The sequence below is a fragment of the Ambystoma mexicanum genome, chromosome 2p, assembly GCF_040938575.1.
Source record: "Ambystoma mexicanum isolate Mex_15411 chromosome 2p, UKY_AmexF1_1, whole genome shotgun sequence".
NCBI lineage: Eukaryota > Metazoa > Chordata > Amphibia > Caudata > Ambystomatidae > Ambystoma > Ambystoma mexicanum.
This window is the reverse complement of record NC_090923.1, coordinates 1469881586-1469901592: the sequence shown is the minus strand read 5'-3', so window position 1 is coordinate 1469901592 and position 20007 is coordinate 1469881586. Positions and strand designations below refer to the sequence as shown.

Below are 20007 nucleotides of genomic sequence, written 5' to 3'. Positions count from 1 at the left end.
GTGGGAGTAAGAGTAGTGGTGCTCCTGCTGCAAGGCAAGCTCCCAGTGGATACAATTCAGTTTCCCGCATTCCTGGCACCTGTTGGGACTGTGGGGGCTTGGACCACAGAAAGGGTGACCCCAAGTGTAAAGGTAAGGCCCTTGTGTCGAGGGTGTCAGTCTGACTCTATGCCTGAGGTGGGGGTCACTATCCTCCCCTCCTCGCCAGGTATCACCTTCGGTGCTCCTGTAGAGGTTTCCTTAGTGTCTCTTGGGGATTGGGGCCAGTACTCAGAAGTACTGGCTACTGTTTCACAGAATACTAGAAGATTTTGGAGAAGTGTTCTCATAAATGGCCAGCCTTCCACTGGTTTGAGAGACACTGGGGCTAGCATGACAGTGGTGGACAGCCCACTGCTTAGGACAGAGGACTATGTAGGTGCTCCTCTGAGAACCACCAGGTTAGATGGTGGGTCTCCCAAACTTTCCCCTGTAGCCCTAGTCACCATTCAGATTGATGACAAGACAGCAAGGCTTCCAGTCCTGGTTCAGGGCAATGTGCCTGCCAACATCTTGTTGGGTAATGACTTGGTAGAGATGGGGTTAATTTCTGATAGGTCACCCCTGACTGCTGCTGCAGTCACTAGGTCACAGGTACAACAGGGTCTGACCGATAGCCAGTTACCAAAGCCAAAGGAGAGACCCAAGGATAAGAGGAAGAGTAAGAAGACCACCTCTGTGAAGGGGGCTCCTTCTCTTCTAGCTGTTTCAACAGCACCTACTATGGTCCCAGCTCCTGAGGGACTAGGCCCAGTGGTAACCCTTGACTCAACTCTTGAGGGAGAAGAGCCAGAGGACCCTCCTCAAGGAGAGGATCTCACCCCAGAAGGTCACCCCTCTGGTGCTTATTGGCTGAAGGTGGGCCCTCTAGGGTGGATTTCTGTAAGGGTCAAAGAGAGTGCCACTCTCTTGAGGGTCTAAGAAAACAGGCCCGGGTCCAGGCACACAGTGAAGTGCTTAGGTCTTTTAAGATTTGTTGGAAGGGGGAGCTCATTTACAATGAGCCCACTCAGCCTGAGCCTGGAGCAGTCAATAGGTTGGTTGTACTCCAGGTATATAGGCCCTTCCTTTTGTAGTTGGCATATGAGGTACCCTTAGCTTGTCATCTTGGGACCAAGAAGACTAAGAAAAGGCTTTTGTATTGGCCCATAATAGAAGTAGAAGTGGAAGCTCACTGCAATACCTGTCCCAGTGGTCAGTTGTCTGGCAAGACGGGAGGCAGTGTCATTGCCCCACTGCAGCCTTTGCCAGTGGTTGGCACACCATTTGCGAGGATGGACATCAACACTGTTGGCCCCTTAGCGCCTCCAACATCAGGTGGACGCAGGTTCATCCTGGTACTGGTAGATCATGCCACCAGGTACCCTGAGGGTATACCACTTCAGACCATAACATCTATGGTGGTTGAAAGGGCTCTCCTGATAACTTTTACCAGAGTTGAATTTCCTAAAAAGGCGATCTCTGACAGAGGAACCAACTTCATGTCTAGTTACATGCAAGCTATGTAGAAGGAATGGGGTGGAACCTATACATTCTCCACCTCCTACATCCTCAGACCAATGGTCTGATTGAGAGATTTAATAAGGCTCTCAAGGGCAAGTTAGGTGCTTTGGAAGAGCTTGGATCTCCTCCTACCATGCCAGCTGTTTGCTTACCGAGAAGTGCCTAAAGAGGGTGTTGGTTTCCACCCCTTTGGGCTCCTCTTTGGACATCCAGTGAGGGGGCCCCTTGCCTTAGTATGAGAAGGTTTGGAAGCCACCCCTCCAGTTCCTGCAAGCAAGTGGGGGACTATGTGTTAGGCCTCAGAAGGAGGGTGGCACAGATGATGCGCCAGGCAACAGCAAACCTTAAGACAAACCAAGAATTGAACAATACTGGCATGACCTTAAGGCCTCACAAATGGATTGGACTTGTGCGCAGGAGATCCTTGTGATGGAGCCTACCAAGCCTCGAGCTTTAGCAGATAAGTGGACATGACCCTTCAAGATAATCTCCAGGATGGGTGAAGTCAACTATCTGGTGGACATGGGTGTTCCTGGGGTAGCCCCTCAAGTCTTCCATGTCAACAGGCTCAAGCCTTTCCACAGGGGAGGATGAGTCTCATGCCTCTTGCTAGCTTCAGAGCAAGAAGAGAATGAGAGTGTGCCCCTTTCTGATTTACTGCATAGCAACCCTCAAGATGGCTCAGTGGAGGGAGTGCAACTCTCTCCGGATCTGACACCATAGCAGTAGAGGACCTGCAGGACTTTGCTCCAGCAGTATGCCCCTCTGTTTTCAATTATACCAGGCCTCACCCCATGGTGTAGGCATGATACTGACACTGGTGACAGAGTACATGTCATAAGCAGATGCTACAGGATGTCAGACACTGTTAAGAACCACATTCAGGCAGAGGTTGCCAAGATGTTGGACGTGGCTGCTATTGAACCCCCAACCAGCCCATGGTCCAGCCAAGTGGTCCATGTCCCCAAGGAAAGTTCCCAGGCAGGTACCAATTAATGGATGTTCTGTGTGGACTACAGAGGGGTCAATGCAGTCACCAAGACTGATAAACACCCATTGCCAGGGCTGATGAGCTTGCGGACAAAATAGGTGCTGCCAAGTTTGTAAGCACTTTTGACCTCACATCAGGCTATTTGCAAATAGCTCTGTCTGACCAGACCAAGGAGAAAAAGGCGTTCTCAACACCAGAAGGGCTTTCCAAGTTTAGGGTTATGCCTTTTGGGTAGAAGAATGCCCTTGCCACCTTCCAAAGGTTAGTCAATCATGCTCTCAATGGACTGGAGGCCTTCTTTGTGGCCTACCTGGATGAAATTGCTGTCTACAGTTCTACCTGGGAAGAGCATTTAGCACACTTGGATAAGGTGCTGCAGGCCATGAAAAGGGCCAACATCACTATCAAGGTAACCAAGTGACAGATAGCACAGGGGAAGGTTACCTACCTTGGTAAGGAGGTAGGAGGGGGTCAAACCCAACCTTTCCCTAGTAATGTACAAGCTGTACAAGGACTGGGAGACTCCCTCTACTCAAATCCAGATGAAAGCTTTTTTGGGCCTCACAGGGTACTACAGAAGGTTCATGATAGACTATGGCACCATAACTGCCCCTCTAACAGCTCTGACATCACCCAAGCAGCCTACAAAGGTTCTTTGGAGTGAAGATTGTCAAAGGGCCTTCGATGGCTTGAAGGAAGTCTGTGCAGGGCACCTGCCGTGTGTGCCCCTGACTACAGCAAACTATTTATTGTGCAAACTGATGCCTGTGACATTGGAACTGGAACTGTCTTGTCTCAGTTAGACGACAAATGGAGAGAACACTGCATCATTTTCATCAGTAGGCAACTCAAGGGTAGGGAATTTAGGTGGGCCACTATTGAAAAGCAGTGTTTAGTATAATTTGGACAGTTAGGCATTTTAGACCTTAGCTTACAGGGTCTGCCTTTAAGGTCCAAACTGACCATAAGCAATTAAAGTGGCTTATGCAGATGAAGGGTGAAACCCCCAAACTGCTCAGGTGGTCCATTAGCCTGCAAGTGCTAGACTTCACCATTGAGCATAGGCCCGGGAAGAGTCATGACAATGCAGATGGCCTTTCCAGAAGGTATGTTGACCGTCCAGATGGGGTACCGATCTCGTGGGAGATCAGTTGCCCTAACTTCAGTCTGGTGGGTGGGGGTGTATGTGATGCTGGAAATGTCTTATGGGGGGACAGAACCTCATAGTCCTTGTCCTACCACTTCTCTGTGTGTATTTTCTCTCTGTTTTCTGCCATTGAGATCCAGCCTGGACCTCTGGCAGTGCTGCTCTTCATTTTTCTTTTTATCTTTTATCTTTTGGTGAACAACACCCAAAGGGGTAAACTTATGGCACTGATGGGTGGGGGTACACCCTTGTACCCCCTATGTGTGTTTCTGGGCACCTGTGTGTTTCCACAGAGCAGTGGGCTGGGGGCCGCTACATGCTGACTTGGCAGTGGCTCTGAGTGTCCTCCATTTTTGGGATTCCTACACGAAGGCAAGATAGCCCCTGTGGCCTCTTGGTTTCTATTGCCTTTTACATTGTTTCCCAAAGCCATGGGAAGCCCAGACTCTGTCCCTTCCCCTGAATGGCTGTTGAGTGGAAATACCATATATTTCTCTGTTCCCTTTCCCCCTGACTGGCTGTTGGGTGGAAATACCATATATGGCTCTTGGGCTGCCTCCTGTCAGACTGACTGGAGCCTTCCCAGGGGCTTTGTGTTGTGGGTACACCGTAGGGGTGGGACCTGTGTGAATGGAGCTGGGAGACAACTCACATTCTCTGTTGCGGGTGCCTGGTTTCTGCGTGTGTGACACAATGAATGAGACAGCCCTGACTGGAACTGAAATGAATGCAGTGCAGTGTGCTAAAAGTGTGCTAAAAGGCTGGGTACTTGACCCAATTCACATTCTTTGTTATGGGTGTCTGGGTGGAGTGAATGGCCTGCATGCCTGTGAGCCTGATTGGCTGCCACCCTGCATGAATGCCCTTCTGCGTGATTGGCTGACTGAGCCTGGCTCAGCCAGAGTGACTGGAGTACAGATGTGTATATCTAGAGACCTCTCACTTACCAATTTGTTCAGAAGCTGAAGTTGAAACTGAAGCAAGTAGAAGCTGTTCCTTGAAGCCCAGCTGGAGGAGAAGTCTACTGCTGCATTTGTTCAACGCAATCCGAAAGCTGTTGTGTCTCCAAGGACTGATCCAGAGAGGACCTGCAAAGGAGATCTCTCACCGAGCTACGAGGGACCATTGTGCAAACTGCTGCTCTTCATCGAAGTACTCTGGAAGCCAGTCCTGTGTGCCTGACATCTGGAGAAGGGGTCTTTGTGAGTCCTGAAGAGAAGTGCCTGGATATCTTGAGGTGTAGAAGTCCATTGGTGTCGCCCAGGGTCCGGAGGTGCGTTTTGTGACCACTGGAAGTCGTTTCTGTCTAGCACCCAGAAGAGGGAGTACCCAGGAATAGTGAGGCTGAGCACCCGGAGCTGTGAAAGTTCCAGACTGCCTAAGAACATTTCAAGGGACATCTCACCATCATCACTGACCACTTTTCCCTGCCGAAGAGAGTCCGGAGTCGCTGAGTGCCAAGGAAGGTACGTCAGTGGGTTTCCCGCCACCAGAAGCTAACAAAAACGTACCGAGGATCCAGACTTGGTGAGGATCCGAGGTCAACTCCAGTGGCCGAGTCCAGGTTGCCAGAAGACGTCCACAAGAGCACGGTTGCGGCAGCAGCACTGACAGACCAAAAGTCAGAAAACCGCGATACCCTGAAACCCGACACCAAAAATGACCTATGCACTCGTCGCCACCAGAAGTCATCGAAGGATCCCAGGAGCCTTACCTTCATCTGCAAAGCCTTTAAGGAGTCCACAGCAAGTTTAATCTTCACAGGAATTCTACAGTCTGAGAAATCGTCGACTAAAGGAGAGCACTGAGAAGAGCCAAACTGCTGCACTTCAGAAAGACTTTGGTTTCTGTTTATTCTTGGACTCAGCATCCCAGTGGCTCCTTCTTCCAAAGGGGGTCGATCCATCATCGAAGGGAATCGTCGAGTAAAGCCGAGAAACTCTGCTACTTTGCCCGTCAAGGCACCAAAGGTACTGTGACGAGGAAGAGCATCTTGTAGCCTCATGTGTCGTCCAGGGGTCCCAGATACGTCTTGGATCCTGCTCTCTTTTTTTTTTAATTAATAACACATTTTTATTGATTTTATAACATACAACCGCTGGGCTTCCTGTGGCCAGCCTTTAGACAATGACATTACTAACGGTAATAGAAATAAAAGTAACATTGGATGGAAAAAGAAAAACTCTCATATGGAACACATACTACATGCTTGCATTTAACCTCGGATACACAGCGTAATGGGTTTCGGCACAGTAACAAGTTACTTGCTGTAATGTCCACAACACCTGATACCTGATATCACGATATTAGCGGTGCCAAACTTTATCCGCTTTTTCAGGACAGCCCCTGGCCCTGTAAACCCTGCTTTCTATCGCGATGCAGATTTCTACATCATTTATCCACTGCTCCACTTGCGGAGGTTCCGCAGCTCCCCATAAGCGTGCTATGTTCCTTTTGCATATTGCTGTTGTAGTCATGAGACAGAGTTTCTCATATTTCGACAAGTCTATCTCGCTGTCTACTCCCAGTATCAGGAGTTTGGGCTCTCTGGGAATCGTCTGGTGCAGTACCCTTGACAGTACATCGCAGCATTGCTGCCAGTATTGACAGATCACCGGGCATTCCCACCGTATATGAAAGAAGGTTCCTGCTTCCTCCCGGCATCGTAGACAGTTGGGTTCAGCTATTTTGCCCCGCCGGTATAGAGCTGCTCTCGGATAATAAATCCTGTGTAGTATCTTCAATTGTACTAGGCGTAGTCTGGTTGATATGGTGACTTCCCTGGGGTACATTAGGATCTGGACCCAGTCTTCAGGCATAATTTCACCAACGTCAGCCTCCCATCTCAACTTTAGTCGCTCCAGTTCTGGCGTGGCAAAGGAGGTGATGACACTATACATGACAGTAGTGACTTTGGCTGGGATATGGTCTACCACTATGTTCCTCTCCAGCGGGGTAGAGTCTGCCATGTCGGAGAGGGCTGGGAGGTGCTGCTGTAGAGCATGCTGAAGCTGTGTGTAGTGGTATCTCTCTGTTTCCGGAAGGCCGAAGGTCGAGACTAGTTCACCAAAAGGTGTTACGACTCCCTCCTTCAGAATGTCCTGTATTTTGTCTATACCGTGTCTCTTCCACGCTGGCCATTTCGGTAGTTTAGTTACTTCAGAGAGGTTCCTGTTATTCCACAGTGGCTGCAGTGGAGTGATTTTGTCTCCCCAGCCTATAAAGGTATGTGAGTCTGCCCAGATGCGTGGTATATGTGAGGTCATGTCTCTGGGGGGTGTTCTACGTGTTCCTGCGTACAGTTCCATGGGGTGGGGCGCTCTCACATGTGGTAGTGTTGGGTTGCTGTGTAAAGCATTGTTTATTATCGCCATCTGGCTGGCCCAATAGTACGTCTGCAACCTTGGTAGACCGATGCCTCCTTCCCAAATCGACCTTTGTAATGTTTGAAGGGCTATTCTCGGGTGTCCGCCTCCCCACAGTAGTTGCCTAAGCACACAATCTATCTCCTGGAATGTCCTGGTCGGTATGTGCAGTGGAGCAGCCTGTAGTACATACAAGTACCGTGGGAGTGTTAGCATCTTGAACAGTGCAGCGCGCCCTAAAAGGGTCAAGGGTAGGGACTTCCAATGTTGCACGTCCCTTGTGAACCTGTCTGTAATAGGTTGCAGGTTGTTTAGTATGTAGTCATCAAGATTTCTTGTGATCTGGACACCCAGATATCGGAACTGTTCATGCGCGATTTTGTATGGGCAGGGCTCAGGGGTCTCGTTTCCAAGATGATTCAACGCGAACAATGTAGATTTAGATCGGTTCACCCTCAGGCCACTAAATGTTCCGTATTCCTGCAGTAGCTTAGTTACCACTGGGCATGCTGTTTTAGGATGTTGGAAGTATATCAGTAGGTCATCCGCATATAGTGAGACTCTATCTTCCCATTCTGTTCCTCCAGGATTGCCATCCCAAGTTTGCATATCCCGTAGCCGTTGGGCGAGTGGTTCCATGGCCAGTGTGAAAAGGAGGGCCGAAAGTGGACAGCCTTGTCGCGTCCCTTTCCCTAGCACAAAGGATCGCAATGTCCAACCATACACCCTCACCTCTGCCATCGGTGCCTCATATAGCAGTTGGACCCAGGTGATGAAGCGTTCGCCAATCCCCATTTTACGCATGATCGCCCAGAGCGCCTCCCAGTGGACCGAGTCGAAGGCCTTCTCAAAGTCCACTGCGAGTACACCCACAGGAGCATCCAGTGTCCGGGCACGTTCAATGGCCAGGTGCAGTCTGCGTATGTTCATTCTTTTGGATCTGCCCGGCATAAAGCCACATTGATCTGGGTGTATTAGGGATGTTATGACCTGCTGCAGTCGTGTGGCCAGCAGCTTCGCTAGTACCTTTGTCTCGCTGTTTATCAGAGATATTGGCCGATAGGAGCTGCAGTCGTCCGGAGGTTTGTCTGCTTTGGGTAAAACAATTATTGTCGCCTTCCTTAAATCTGCTGGTAAGCTCCCTTCGTCTCGGGCCCGTAGATACAATTTAAGTAGATGTGGGGCCACCTCAGTTGCACCTATCTTCTTCCAAGTTTCAATGGGGAAGCCGTTCGGACCAGGTGTCTTTCCTGATTGAAGGTGCATCATAGCTGCCACTATCTCGTCTTCTGTGATGTCCACTTCCAGCATGGCTGTTTGTTCTGCAGTGAGAGAAGGGAGGACGATCCCATCCAGCACAGAAGTTTTGTAAGCTTCCCACATAGTGATGGGGGAGTCCACGGTGCCTTCATTCACTTCAAAGTATGTCGTGCTAGCGTTTTGTAGTCGTTCCACCAGTTCCGGGGATCCCAGATAGTAATTGTTCAATCTCCATACTGGGGGTGGGAGTGGTTTGTATGTTGCAATGGACATGAGCAGGGGGGAGTGGTCCGAGATGCCTCTTGGGAGGTATTCTGCCTGTGTCGCTGTATGAATTATTGATGCCGGTATAAAAAAGTAGTCCAGGCGTGACAGGGACGCATGTACCCCAGAGTGGTAGGAGAATTCCCTGCCTTCCGGGTGAAGATCCCGCCACACGTCTCTGATTCCAAAGGCTTCTACAAAGCTGGCTAGGTTAGTCCGTTGATTCGGATCTCTACTGCGCAAGAGTGTGCGATCTTGAGCATTATCCATTACATCGTTGAAATCTCCTCCCATGATCAGGATGTCTGCCGTGTCCATCGTCAGCAGTGGTGTTATGTCTGCTATCAGCGTGGCTTGTAGTGCGGGTGGGGCATAGATCGCCAGTAGGGAGATCGTTTTTTTCCATAGCGTGCCCGTGACATACGTATATCTGCCACCCGTGTCTTGATTCGTGCTCGTGAGTATGAGGGGAAGCCTTTTGTGAATCAGGATTATTACCCCTCTGGCTCCCTTTGTGAATCCTGCCTGTATTGCTGTACGGTAATTGGATCGTTTGAATAGAGCATTGGTTGTGCCAGCCAGGTGGGTTTCCGTTAAGAACGCTATGTCTGGGCTATGTCTGTTGAGAAATTGCCGCACTAATCGTCTTTTCAGACTGCTTCCCAGACCATTAACGTTCCAGGTGAGGAATTTTAAAGTCCGAGTTTTAGTGGTTTGTGAGTTCATTTAAGCGTTCATGGATAAGTGGCAACGGCGTTCCACTGGTACTGATCCTTGTGTGCATGCGCGCCGTGACATAGAGCGACTGTCCATTTCTTTCTACAGTCTGTGTTCTGAGTATTTTGATGTTCCATTGAGTTTGTCCATCCTTCAAACATAAAAACAAATACCCAACTCCCCCCTCCCTATACTTCACCCCCAACTGAAGCATCTGTCGCCCAATAGTAACTCAAACTAGCTTCTAAATGAGTTTTAGGAGAGGGTCCTTTTCAGGGGGGAGGGGGGGGTAGCCCCTCTTGCTTGCACCGAATGTTAGTGTTTTGCATAGTGAGGTGGTTCACATGCTACAGCTCATGGTGTAGCAACAGAGCGTTTATATAGTTTCGTGGGGCATTCCGTTCCTTCACTGCAGATTGTTGCTTTGTTCAGTGCACTACCGGTTCTGCAGCAGGGTCTGGAGCCTCTTGTTCGTTTCGTTCCGGATTTCTCCTTGGGGAGGCCCGTTGTGGTCCAGGCCTGGGTCTTCCTCTTCTTGTTCCTGGTCTTATGGACCAGTCTCCTTCGATATGGGTCTCGGCCCATTTCCAGGCCTCCTGCGGGTCCGTGAAGTGAACTGTCGATCCCTTATGATAGATCTTGAGTTGGGCTGGGAAAAGCAGGCCGTATTTCACTTTCATCTGCGCCAATTGTCTCTTCAGTGGCTCAAAGGATTGTCTTGCGCGTTGCATCTCTCGGGTATAGTCTGGGAAAAAGGCTATTCGTGATCCATTGTGTGTGACTGACCCATGTGAGCGCGACATTTGGAGGAGAGCGTCTCTGTCGCGGTAGTTTAGAAACCTAGCTATTATGTCCGAGGCGGGGTACCTGGGGCCGGTTTGCCAGATGGCATTCTGTGGGCTCTCTCTATAGAGAAAAACCTCGAGAAAGAGTGGGGGTCAAAAATGTCAGTCAACCACTGTTCAAGAAATAACTCCAGGCACGGCCCTTCTTCCCCTTCCGGCAGGCCCAAGATGCGGACGTTGTTGCGACGAGACCTTCCTTCTCCTTCATCCACTGTGGTTTCCAGGGTTTTCAAGCGGGACATGGCTTGGGATAGCTGTCTGTTTATCCCACTGATGTTGTCTTCCGCTTCTGAAATACGGTGCTCGGCTTCAACGGTTCTGGATATTAATTTCTGTAAGTCATGTCGCAGGAAGGAGACATCCGCTGTGATGCTATCCATCTTGATTTCCATGGCAGAGCGGGAGCTAGCGATGGCAGCCATGACGTCTCGTAAAGAGAGGGGTGCTTTGTCTAGCAGGGCGGTCGATTGTGCAACCACTCCCGTCTGAGACGGTGTGGCAGCGACCGCAAATTGGTCCATGCTGCTTTGGGTTGATGTTTTCTTTTGTCTGCCTTTGCCCATCTCAGCGTGCGTTTGGCGTTGCGGTGGAGGGATCAATACCGCATGGACAGTCCCAGCGTAGTCGCCGGCCTCCAGCTGGGATCGGTGTCCGCACTGGTGCCTCCACCCCGCGGTCTCTCCTTCGTTATGCAGTGTGTTTGTGACTTGTCTTTCACCGGGAGTAGCCGGTAGGTGGGGTCTGTATTACAGGAGCACCACTCATCTGGGATTGTAAGTGACCTCTGTAATGGGTCCGACGTCCACCCCAGACGGCGCGGCGTATCACTAGTCTTTCAGCCGGGCCCAGCCCTTACTACTGTGCTGTAGGGCCCCTCTGCTTCCCACACCTCCTCCTTCGTAGGGAGAGAACACCCCCTTTCGCTGGGTATTGATCCTTCAGGCGGTTCGAGAGGGTCTAAGGGGGGGGAGAGGAGGTCCCACTTACTTGCTGGGCCTTTGGGTTGTCTCCAGTGTACTCGCCGATCTTCACCCACAAACCGTTCTCCACGTGGTAGCGCAGGGGAGGAGGGTAGGGCTAGCCACGGGATCGCCTCCAGGCCTTGGCCGCCAACCCGTGGGCCAGCGGTTCACAGCGTGTGTTTCTATGCGCCTTCTATTCCCACGGCGTGTTATAGGTGCTCAATCAGTCAATGGTACCAGTTGTTTTGCGTATGGCTTGTGGGTCCCAGGCGGGCGGTTTTGTTGCTGGGAAGGGAGAAAGCACCGACCGCCACAGTCGGATTCCGCCAGGAGGATACTTCTCACCTCCGGTTTCCACCTCTGTCCCTCCAGCAACCAGGGCCGCAGTCCACAACGATCACGGCCGATGCCGCTCTCTACAGCTACCACGGCCCGACAGGCAGAACCGGTTCCCAGCCGGCGAGGATGACTTCGCCTCCGCTCCTCGGGCGCACTGCTCCTCCGGTCCCACAGGCCGCCACTGGAGGTCTTCGCCTTCCGAATCCAGGGAGGCCCCGGTCGCAGCCTCAGCGCGCTTCTCTTCCAGCGTACAGGCACGGAGGAGTTGGCTCCGCACGCCGCGCATCAGCCGCCGGTCGGAGGTAGCAGCTGCCGTTCGTTCCGTTTCACTGCGACACAGCACAGGCAGTCTCCTCTACTGTAGGTGCCAAGGGGTTCCGTCCGTTAGCAGAGACGCGTCGTGGCGGCCATCTTGGAGGCGGTCTTTGCGCTCCCCGCGCTGAGACTATTACTCGCTTTAAAACCATAAGACATAGGTTTTGCGGGCCGAAACTTCACCCGGAGCTGCTTCACATATTCACCCAAATATACTGCAAAATTCAGGTCGTTACGACCCGACAGACAGGATAGTGTTGTCAGGATGTTGTCGGCGGCAAGAGGAGCTTACGGGACTCACGTCCTCCGAGCTCGCATGCTGGCCACGCCCCCTTGGATCCTGCTCTCTTAAGTAATGTGTGGTACCACATAGAACGTATATATTTACCATTCTTTGAGTTAATATTCCAAGTACAAAGTGTTATTATTTATATGTATGTTTGGTATAGGTAGTAAACCTTCTTTTATATAAAGAAGCTGTGTTATCACCTAACATAGTGTGTGGAGATACCTTTGTGGGGGTGTTGCAGAAACACTGTACTTAAGAACCTGCCTGACTCCCCTCCAGAAAGCTTAAGCCTGGCTGCTTTTTTACAAAATTGAGAGCCTTGCTGGGGTGTTCTGTGTCTTTATCCTTCCATATAGAGGGCAGAAGTTCACATACCCCTCTCCAGTCTTTACACCTAACACTAGAAAAGTGCTGTAAAATCTGAAGCTAGCCACCAGGGGTGGAGCTGAGAAGGACGAATGTCATTAGGTGAGGGCAGTATGACCCAAAGGACACTGACAGGCTATAGAGGAGAAAAAAGTTTAAAACAAAACTGCTTTCTGTTTACAGAGAATTCTCAACCTGACAACGGGGAATATTCATGAGCAAGTGAATCCATGCAAGACCCCAGGCTGGAGTAGTAGAAATTCCTTCAAGATATTCTTCATTCCACAATTGGATTGGCAGAAAGCTTGACATAACATGCTGCATCACTGAGTTGTTAATTGGCCTCTCGTATATAGTCTCACCTGTTAATAATAAATATGTTCCTGCCTTTATCTGAAGGATTTATAATGCAATTAGGTAGATTTTGTAATTCAGCTAGCACCTTTCGTTCTTTTTTACTCAAATGTTCCTTCATGCCATATGTTCTAGATCAGATTTTAATAAAATCTTGAATGACTAGACTTTTGAAACTTCGATGTAACCGTTGGGTTGCAAAGGCAGATTAAATTTTGATTTTCATTGTGACCTACTTTTTTGTTTCAATCAACATAGTTGCCTAATTTGTCACAATTAATTGGAACAGTGGTGTCATCCGTGCCTAGTTGTTGTTCCAAATAAACCAGGTCTCTTAAGATGTGAATGTCATTGATAGCAATACCTTGTTTACCAGTTTGAGGTTCTCGTCATTGCTCATTATGAGGATTGGCACGAAGGACATCTCTAAGGTAATCTTGCACATGTAGAGATAAAAATCAATGCATGTTTGTTCATAGTTGTAGTGAGCTGTAGATGAGAAGTTTAGACCCCAACTTAGAACTTTGTGTTGTTCCTCAGAGGAAACATGATTTGACAAATTAATGATCTTCATCCGAGTCAGGTCTTCTACTTCCTGCCCATCCGTTTCCCATAACGTGTGGATCCCTCAGAGGTGTTGCTGACCTCTTTTTTGCTCTCTTTGCCACCGCCTGGCTTCATTCATTCGTCAGTTTCTTGACCTCAAACTCATCCTCTTATCTTCTTGTTTTGTCTACGATCTATGCATAATAGATGCATCTCTTCTAAAAACGTTCAATTTCACCACTGGTTCTTCACTTTCTCTTTTACCACGCTGAAGCGCAAGCAAGACCGGAGATGCTGGAGAGAACTGGTGAGTTAACCAGAAGCAAGTGGGGACCCCAGGGCATTCTGGCAACCACACCAATGACAATTTGAATGTAATGCTATTGTTAATACAGAGAACTCAAGCAGCTTGCTTGAATGCAGAAAAGGCAAAGTACCCCAATCAGATATGGATGCATGAGATGCAAGTGTGGGGCCAAGCTTGAACAAACATTACAGCAGAAAGATATACCGAGCCAAAAGCGGTATATGAAGTTTTGGTGATGTGATACAGAACTGTGAAACGCATAAGAAGTCCTGGCAAGGAAATGATACCAGGCAACTGAAACAAATAAGAAGTCCTGGCAAAGGAAAGATACCCGGCAACTGAAACACATAAGAAATTCTTGCAAGAGAAGGATACCAGGCAAGTGAAACCACAAGAGAAGTCCTGGCAGGAGAGTACACCAGGCAGTTGGAATTGCACAAAAAGTCCTGGCAGGGGAGTATACCAGGAGAGTTGCAAAGATACAAGAAATACTAAAAGAGGAACAGTGTTTGCTAGACAAAAGAGACACTTGTGTTAAAGAAACACTGTTGCAGAACATGTTGCCTAACAGGAACATTGTGAATCCAGGAGAATCACAAAAGGAAATGTTAGTAAAAGAGACATTGCCATCCATTTCAAATCCAGGGGAAGGGAGTCAGCCTCTCTTTGGGTCCAAGGTCTTTCACATTGGAGAACATTTTTATTGAAGTTATTCTAATCTTCAGTTGTGAACACTGTTTTGCCAATATCAGGTTAAAGACATTTCCTTGCACACTTTATTGTTTGTAGTGTGAGGGTCAGGATAGAAAGTTTTGGACACAAGGACCGCTTTTCAGTTATTGACATCCTGGCACAGACAGATACTTAGTTTTCGATTTTTATGTAGGAAAACTCCTCTATAGGGTCAGAGAGGCATTTTCCCAACTCATTTTCATTTCAATAAATGCCTTTAACTAAAAACATGACAACTTTGTGTCTGGCTTTCATTTCTGATCTCTCACGGTATACCTGGATACCTGGGCATTTTGAAGGGCAGAATCCAATATCCTTATTGTCGACCACCACCAAAAGTCTAAGCTGAAGGAAGCCAACCCTAATAGAAGTTAAAACGACTGTGTTGTAGGGAAGGTGGAAAACGAGAGAGAAACTCTTGTGCTGAGATTCTGTGAATAAACAGTACACCTAAAAGGGGCTCCTGTCATACTTCCCACATCTCACAGCAAACCAGAAAGGGCTGAGATAGTAGACTTACGAAGCAGGTGGGTAACTCCTCTCAAAAAAACCTGGTAAACTATTAGGTGAAATGCACCAGCGAATTCCCAAGAGAAGAAGATATATGAACATAGTCACTAGCTAGTTTCAGGGGCATGTAGTAGCACCTTCCGGTTCTCCAAGATATATATTATGCAGAAAGGCATCCCTTTTGTGCAGGAAAAAGACGTGCAGGAGGAGGAACTTGAAAAGTATGCCTGGGCATATTGACAATCATTCACCCCCTCATAGTTCCCACGGTCCTTTAAATTTCATCCCCTGACCTTGATTGTCCGAGACATTTCCCTCCTGTCAGAGCCAGCCCCTTCCATGGTGTTGTCCAATACCTGTTGTTGCTGCCGAGCCATGTGTGTGGTGGGAAGCCCCGTCCCACAGTGTCTGCCATGTTCCCATCTCCAGAACACAGCCATGGCGTGTTCGCAGGCCGCCGTCCTGACCAAGGACTCTCCCGTGATCGTTGTGGCCCTAAACAGTGCCTTCTGCCTCTGGTGAACAGGGTCCTTCAGCGATAACCGGGACAGCCCAGTGCCCCGCAACCTCCCTGGGAGTTTCCTGACACCAGAGACCGTGCAACGGCATCCTACTTGTGTCTCCCCAAGGCATTTCTCCCACCACCCTGCTGGTAAGTCTGGGGTTGCTGCCGCTGGAGTTTGTCACCCGGCCACACTTGCCAGGGATTTCTAGTGTTTATTAAATTGACAATATCCCTAAGACTGTTGATGGACTGTGGAGCTTGGTGATTCGCTGTATACTCTGTGCAGGGCCTGTATCCGAGTCCGGGTGGCGAATCTGCCCCAGGGTCAGAGTAATCTTTTCGCCCAATCTCCAACATGGCACTTCGTCACAATACACACATACATAAACAAATAACCACAGGCCCTTTACAGAAATAAAAAGTGTGATCTAATACCATCCTCTCAGTGTCATGAGTGTTGAAAGAGGAGGGGAAGCCCTGCACATATAATGCTTCCTCACAGAGGAAATCATCCCAATAATTTGTCTTTGAAGTATGTTACATTGAAGTCATCATTAAAAATAATGTTTCTTGTTTCTCTGAAAAGCTCTGTTATCTATCACTGTAATAGACTTTCAACACCTGGTTTATAAAATGCTAATGATGTATCAATTGTTACTTTCACAGTTGTAGTGTATGGTTCTACCAGTGTTCTTGCGCAATGTTCAACTTATCCACTGAGAACTATATACTTGGATTCAAGAAATGTGCAATTGCTACCAATAGGCAATTGAACAATAACAGATGACATATTTTAATCAAACAAAATGTTTTACTTAAGCAATATGCCCCGAGCGGCAGGGGCATTACCAAGTCAGGTAATGCCCCCGCCGTGAGGGGCATATTGCTATTAGTACCCCGGCCCGCAAGATCTGCGTGACCGGGGTACTAAAAGCAGTTTTATCTGTCCCGAAACGCTGCAGCATTTCGGGACAACAAAAAAAAAAGACCAAGAAAATGGGCACTGGGAAAAGGAAAACGGATTCTGTTTTCCCTTTCCATGGTGGCCATTGAGAGCGGACACGCTGGGAACAGAAGTGTTCCCAGCGCGTTTGCTCCCGAAAGACGACAGAGAAGAAGGTAAGTGGGGTTGGGAGGGTGGGGGAGAGGGAGGGAAAAGAAAAAAAAATAGACGTACCTGAATCCCCGGTGGGGGACGAAGGCAGCCTCCAGCCGTGTGGAGGCCCCGCTCCGAGCCTCTACACGGCTGGAGGCTGCCAAGCCGCCCGCCGTAGACAAAGGAGGCAGAAGGTAAGTGGGGTGGGGTGGGGAGGGCGGGGAGGTGGGAGGAAAGGGAAAAAAACACATACCTGAGTCCCCAGCAGAGGGCGAAGGCAACTTCTCAGCCACGTGGAGGCTCGGAGCGAGGATAGACTTGCTTCAAGCCTTCTCATTGGCTGAGGGGTTGCCACGCCCCCGCTGGGAACAATGGACGTGGAATCCCAGTCGAGGGATTCCCGGCCAGGTAATTGCCCGGCGAGGGCAATCAGAATGCTTGTTTCATTCTGATTGAGGGCTCGCCAGGTACTAATTTTTAATAAGGAACCAAAACAAAAATGTGCGGAAATGCCTAGACAATGTTTATCGTTTTCAATGCCACAGCTCCATTGGGGACCCAGAGTGCACGGCCTAATTATGTAATGCCTTGTGGGAAATCAAAAACACCTTTTGAGGGTGACAGCACTGAAAGATATGGGTTTTAGTGAGGTGATTCTAAGAGGTTTAAAGTAATCAACGCACCTTCATGACCAGTGACGTTTTCTCTTTTCTTACAGTCTTGAATGTCAATTGCATAGGTTTCTCCATCTTCATTAATACCGATTGCTGCAACAGGTGTAGCAACTTCAAGCCCTGCTAAGTAAACACATTTCAAAGCATTTCTTTACAAGTCAATTGAAATCTATAATAGTGTTTATAATGCAAATGTTCCCCCAAATATTTTCTTACATTTCAATAGATTTGCCATCAAATGTCCAATTTCATTGTCTAAAATAGATATCCCTGCTATACAACAGAACAAAAATTGTGATGACAACAGACTACAGAAATTACTACATCAGTAGATTGAACCCATTGTGAGTGGATCTGGCAAAAGTAGAGTTTATTAAAGTAGAAAGCATGTAAGGACAGGTGCTGGTCACACTGGCATCATACTAAGGACATTTAAAAGGATGTAGATGAGAAGAACGCATTCCCATTTTATGCCAGCATTGTTCCAGTTAAAATGCATTTGTAAACTGTGGCTGAAGTAAGGAGTACACTGTATGCAATTGGCACAGTGTAAACATGCAAGTTGGGATGGGCAGATGAACTTAGATGAATGACACAGCACTCCAAACATGGACACCTTCCGGAGTTCTAAAATTTTGCAAACTAGTAGTTGCTAACACAGAAGATTGTAAACAGTTGCTGACAAATGTGAAATTAATATATAACAGAATCACTGGAAAATGGAGACAGAAATCCCACAGTTGTGATTTGTCCCTAAACATCTACTTCCTACCTCTGAGTCTTCATATTCATGGTTCTTTAATTGCTTACGGTAAGAGAAACCGCACGGCAGTACAAATTGGAATATAATCAAATAATCATGGATTTTTACTGCCTACTCTCGCTATAGCATATGACATTTCTGGTCATTACTAGGCCAATCAAGATGTTTATTTTAGTACGCATACCATGCTTCATCGGGTCTAGATATTGCCATCACAATAAAACTCCTTTCTAAACTGAGCTGTACTGTCCTGAGTCCTTCACGAATGCTTACCAATAACTAATCACATTTAAGAAACATGCATCTCTACTTAGAAACCGTATCCCCTCATGTTCATTCTAATTGTTTTTCCGCTCTGATGTTGGTCATTCTATTGTCTCATTTCTCTTTCCGATCACCTCCTCCCGAACTCTCCCCTTCCTTTCCACAAAGTAAGGGCTGGCAACACACTGGCAGGGTCACAATATGCCACCTTTCGGAGAAGGTCACGCATTGTAAAACCACATTACAGTGGTGATGGGCAGAGCATAAATATTGGATTACATAACATATTCTACCTCCCTCTTTCTTAATGTCTATCTCTCTCTCCAAGCTTTTGTCCACTCATTGGGCCTCATTACGTATGGCAGTCCGGAAACAAGGGTGCCAGTGGCAACGTACTGCCACCCTTTCTGAATGCCAGTAGGAGTACGGATCCCCCGGCAAGCCTGACCTGCCAGGAAGTCAGGCCCCTACTGGCATGTCTCTCACTGAAGCACCGGCACCATTAGCAACAGTGCAGGTGCTTCAGTGTTCCCTTTCCCATGGAGTCCTATAGGGATTTACCGTTCTGCTACCACTTGTGATATCCCAGTGCCATCGGGATATCAGGTGGCGGAATCAGTGTTACAGGGTTGGCAGCAAGCTGCTGGTAGCACCAGCGGGTTACTGCCAACCTCGGACCATTGTTTTGGAAATTATCTTGTGTACTGAATTTCTAGAGAGGTTGGCCCAAAGGCGGGGTCTGTAACCTTTGGCTCTCCAGATGTTTCGCACTACAACTCCCATGAACTCTTACATTGACTATACGGGTTAGGACTGATGGGAGCTGTAGTCCAATTCTGAAATCTAGACATGTGTAATGAAAGACTCACACAGTTTCTTCCATACACACACATACACTGAACCAAATGCAACCAGGAAACTTACATTTGTTTGTGAATAATCAATGTTTTAAGTTCATTACATTATGTAAAAAAGTACATGGGTTTACAAATCCTACAATTGAATATGAAAACATGCAAATAAAATTAAGATCAAGATCACCTCTTTACAAACAAAAATGTTCGCAAATTCCTCGCCATGTTCAATAAACATCCTGAACAAAATCTGAATAGCTGATTTCACTAGTTTTATTTCCAGCTTTCCCCATATTGATATCTCAGGCATGAGTAATTGTGCAAATTCTGTCTTTCTAGTTTACTTGGTCGATATTGAAAATGCACTTTTCATTCTTCATTTGCCTGTTGGTACGTCCCGGGGGTTCCCACCATCACTGGGCCAACTCTCCGGTGTCTCAATGCGTTTCCGAACCGTGGCACGTTGCTGCGGCGATGTCATAGCTCGGGAATGACCTCTGCTGCTTTGCAGACCCTCTTTCAGATCTCCTGCCGGCCTCGCACTCACTTGCCGGTAAAGTTGCTGCTGTTCGCACATGTCTGCGTCCTCGACAGCCTCGCTGCTGCTGCCAGTTTCTTCGCGGCTCTTCCCTGGAGCCTGCCATGCTCCCCTGGTCCTCCCATTTCTCCGGTAAGAATTACTGACAAGTAGAAGCTTGAAAGCACCTGCCTGTTTCAGCACAGCTCGTTCCCATGCGTCTGCCCTCACTTGTGGTTCTGCTTCCTGGTTCAAACACATTGCTTCTCTTCTCTTTGCCTCCTGCTTGAAGGTGAAAATCATCTTTAAATGTCCTGCGCTGCTGATCTACATTGCAAACACTGGTCTGTGTTGTTTAGCTCAGGGTTTCTTGCAATCCAAACAAACTCATTTTTCCCCTTCTTCGTCTCAGTACTTGAGGCATTATGGGAGTTGGAGTCCATAGGAATGTTACTTAGAACAAAAACATCAGAGACAAAAGAT

General features: G+C 48.2%; 1 protein-coding gene across 6 annotated transcripts in view; it reads right to left on the bottom strand.

Annotated features, from left to right (window-relative positions):
• The window catches only part of LOC138567633 (zinc finger protein 10-like), a 688866-nt gene that overhangs the window by 47188 nt on the left and 621671 nt on the right, over positions 1-20007 (bottom strand). For 5 of the 6 annotated variants that reach the window (XM_069646068.1, XM_069646062.1, XM_069646066.1 and 2 more), the window contains one exon: positions 17136-17249. In XM_069646068.1, the coding sequence (XP_069502169.1) occupies positions 17136-17249 (114 nt within the window). The remainder of the gene's footprint in view (positions 1-17135; positions 17250-20007) is intronic. The other variant, XM_069646064.1, reaches the window with a different exon arrangement.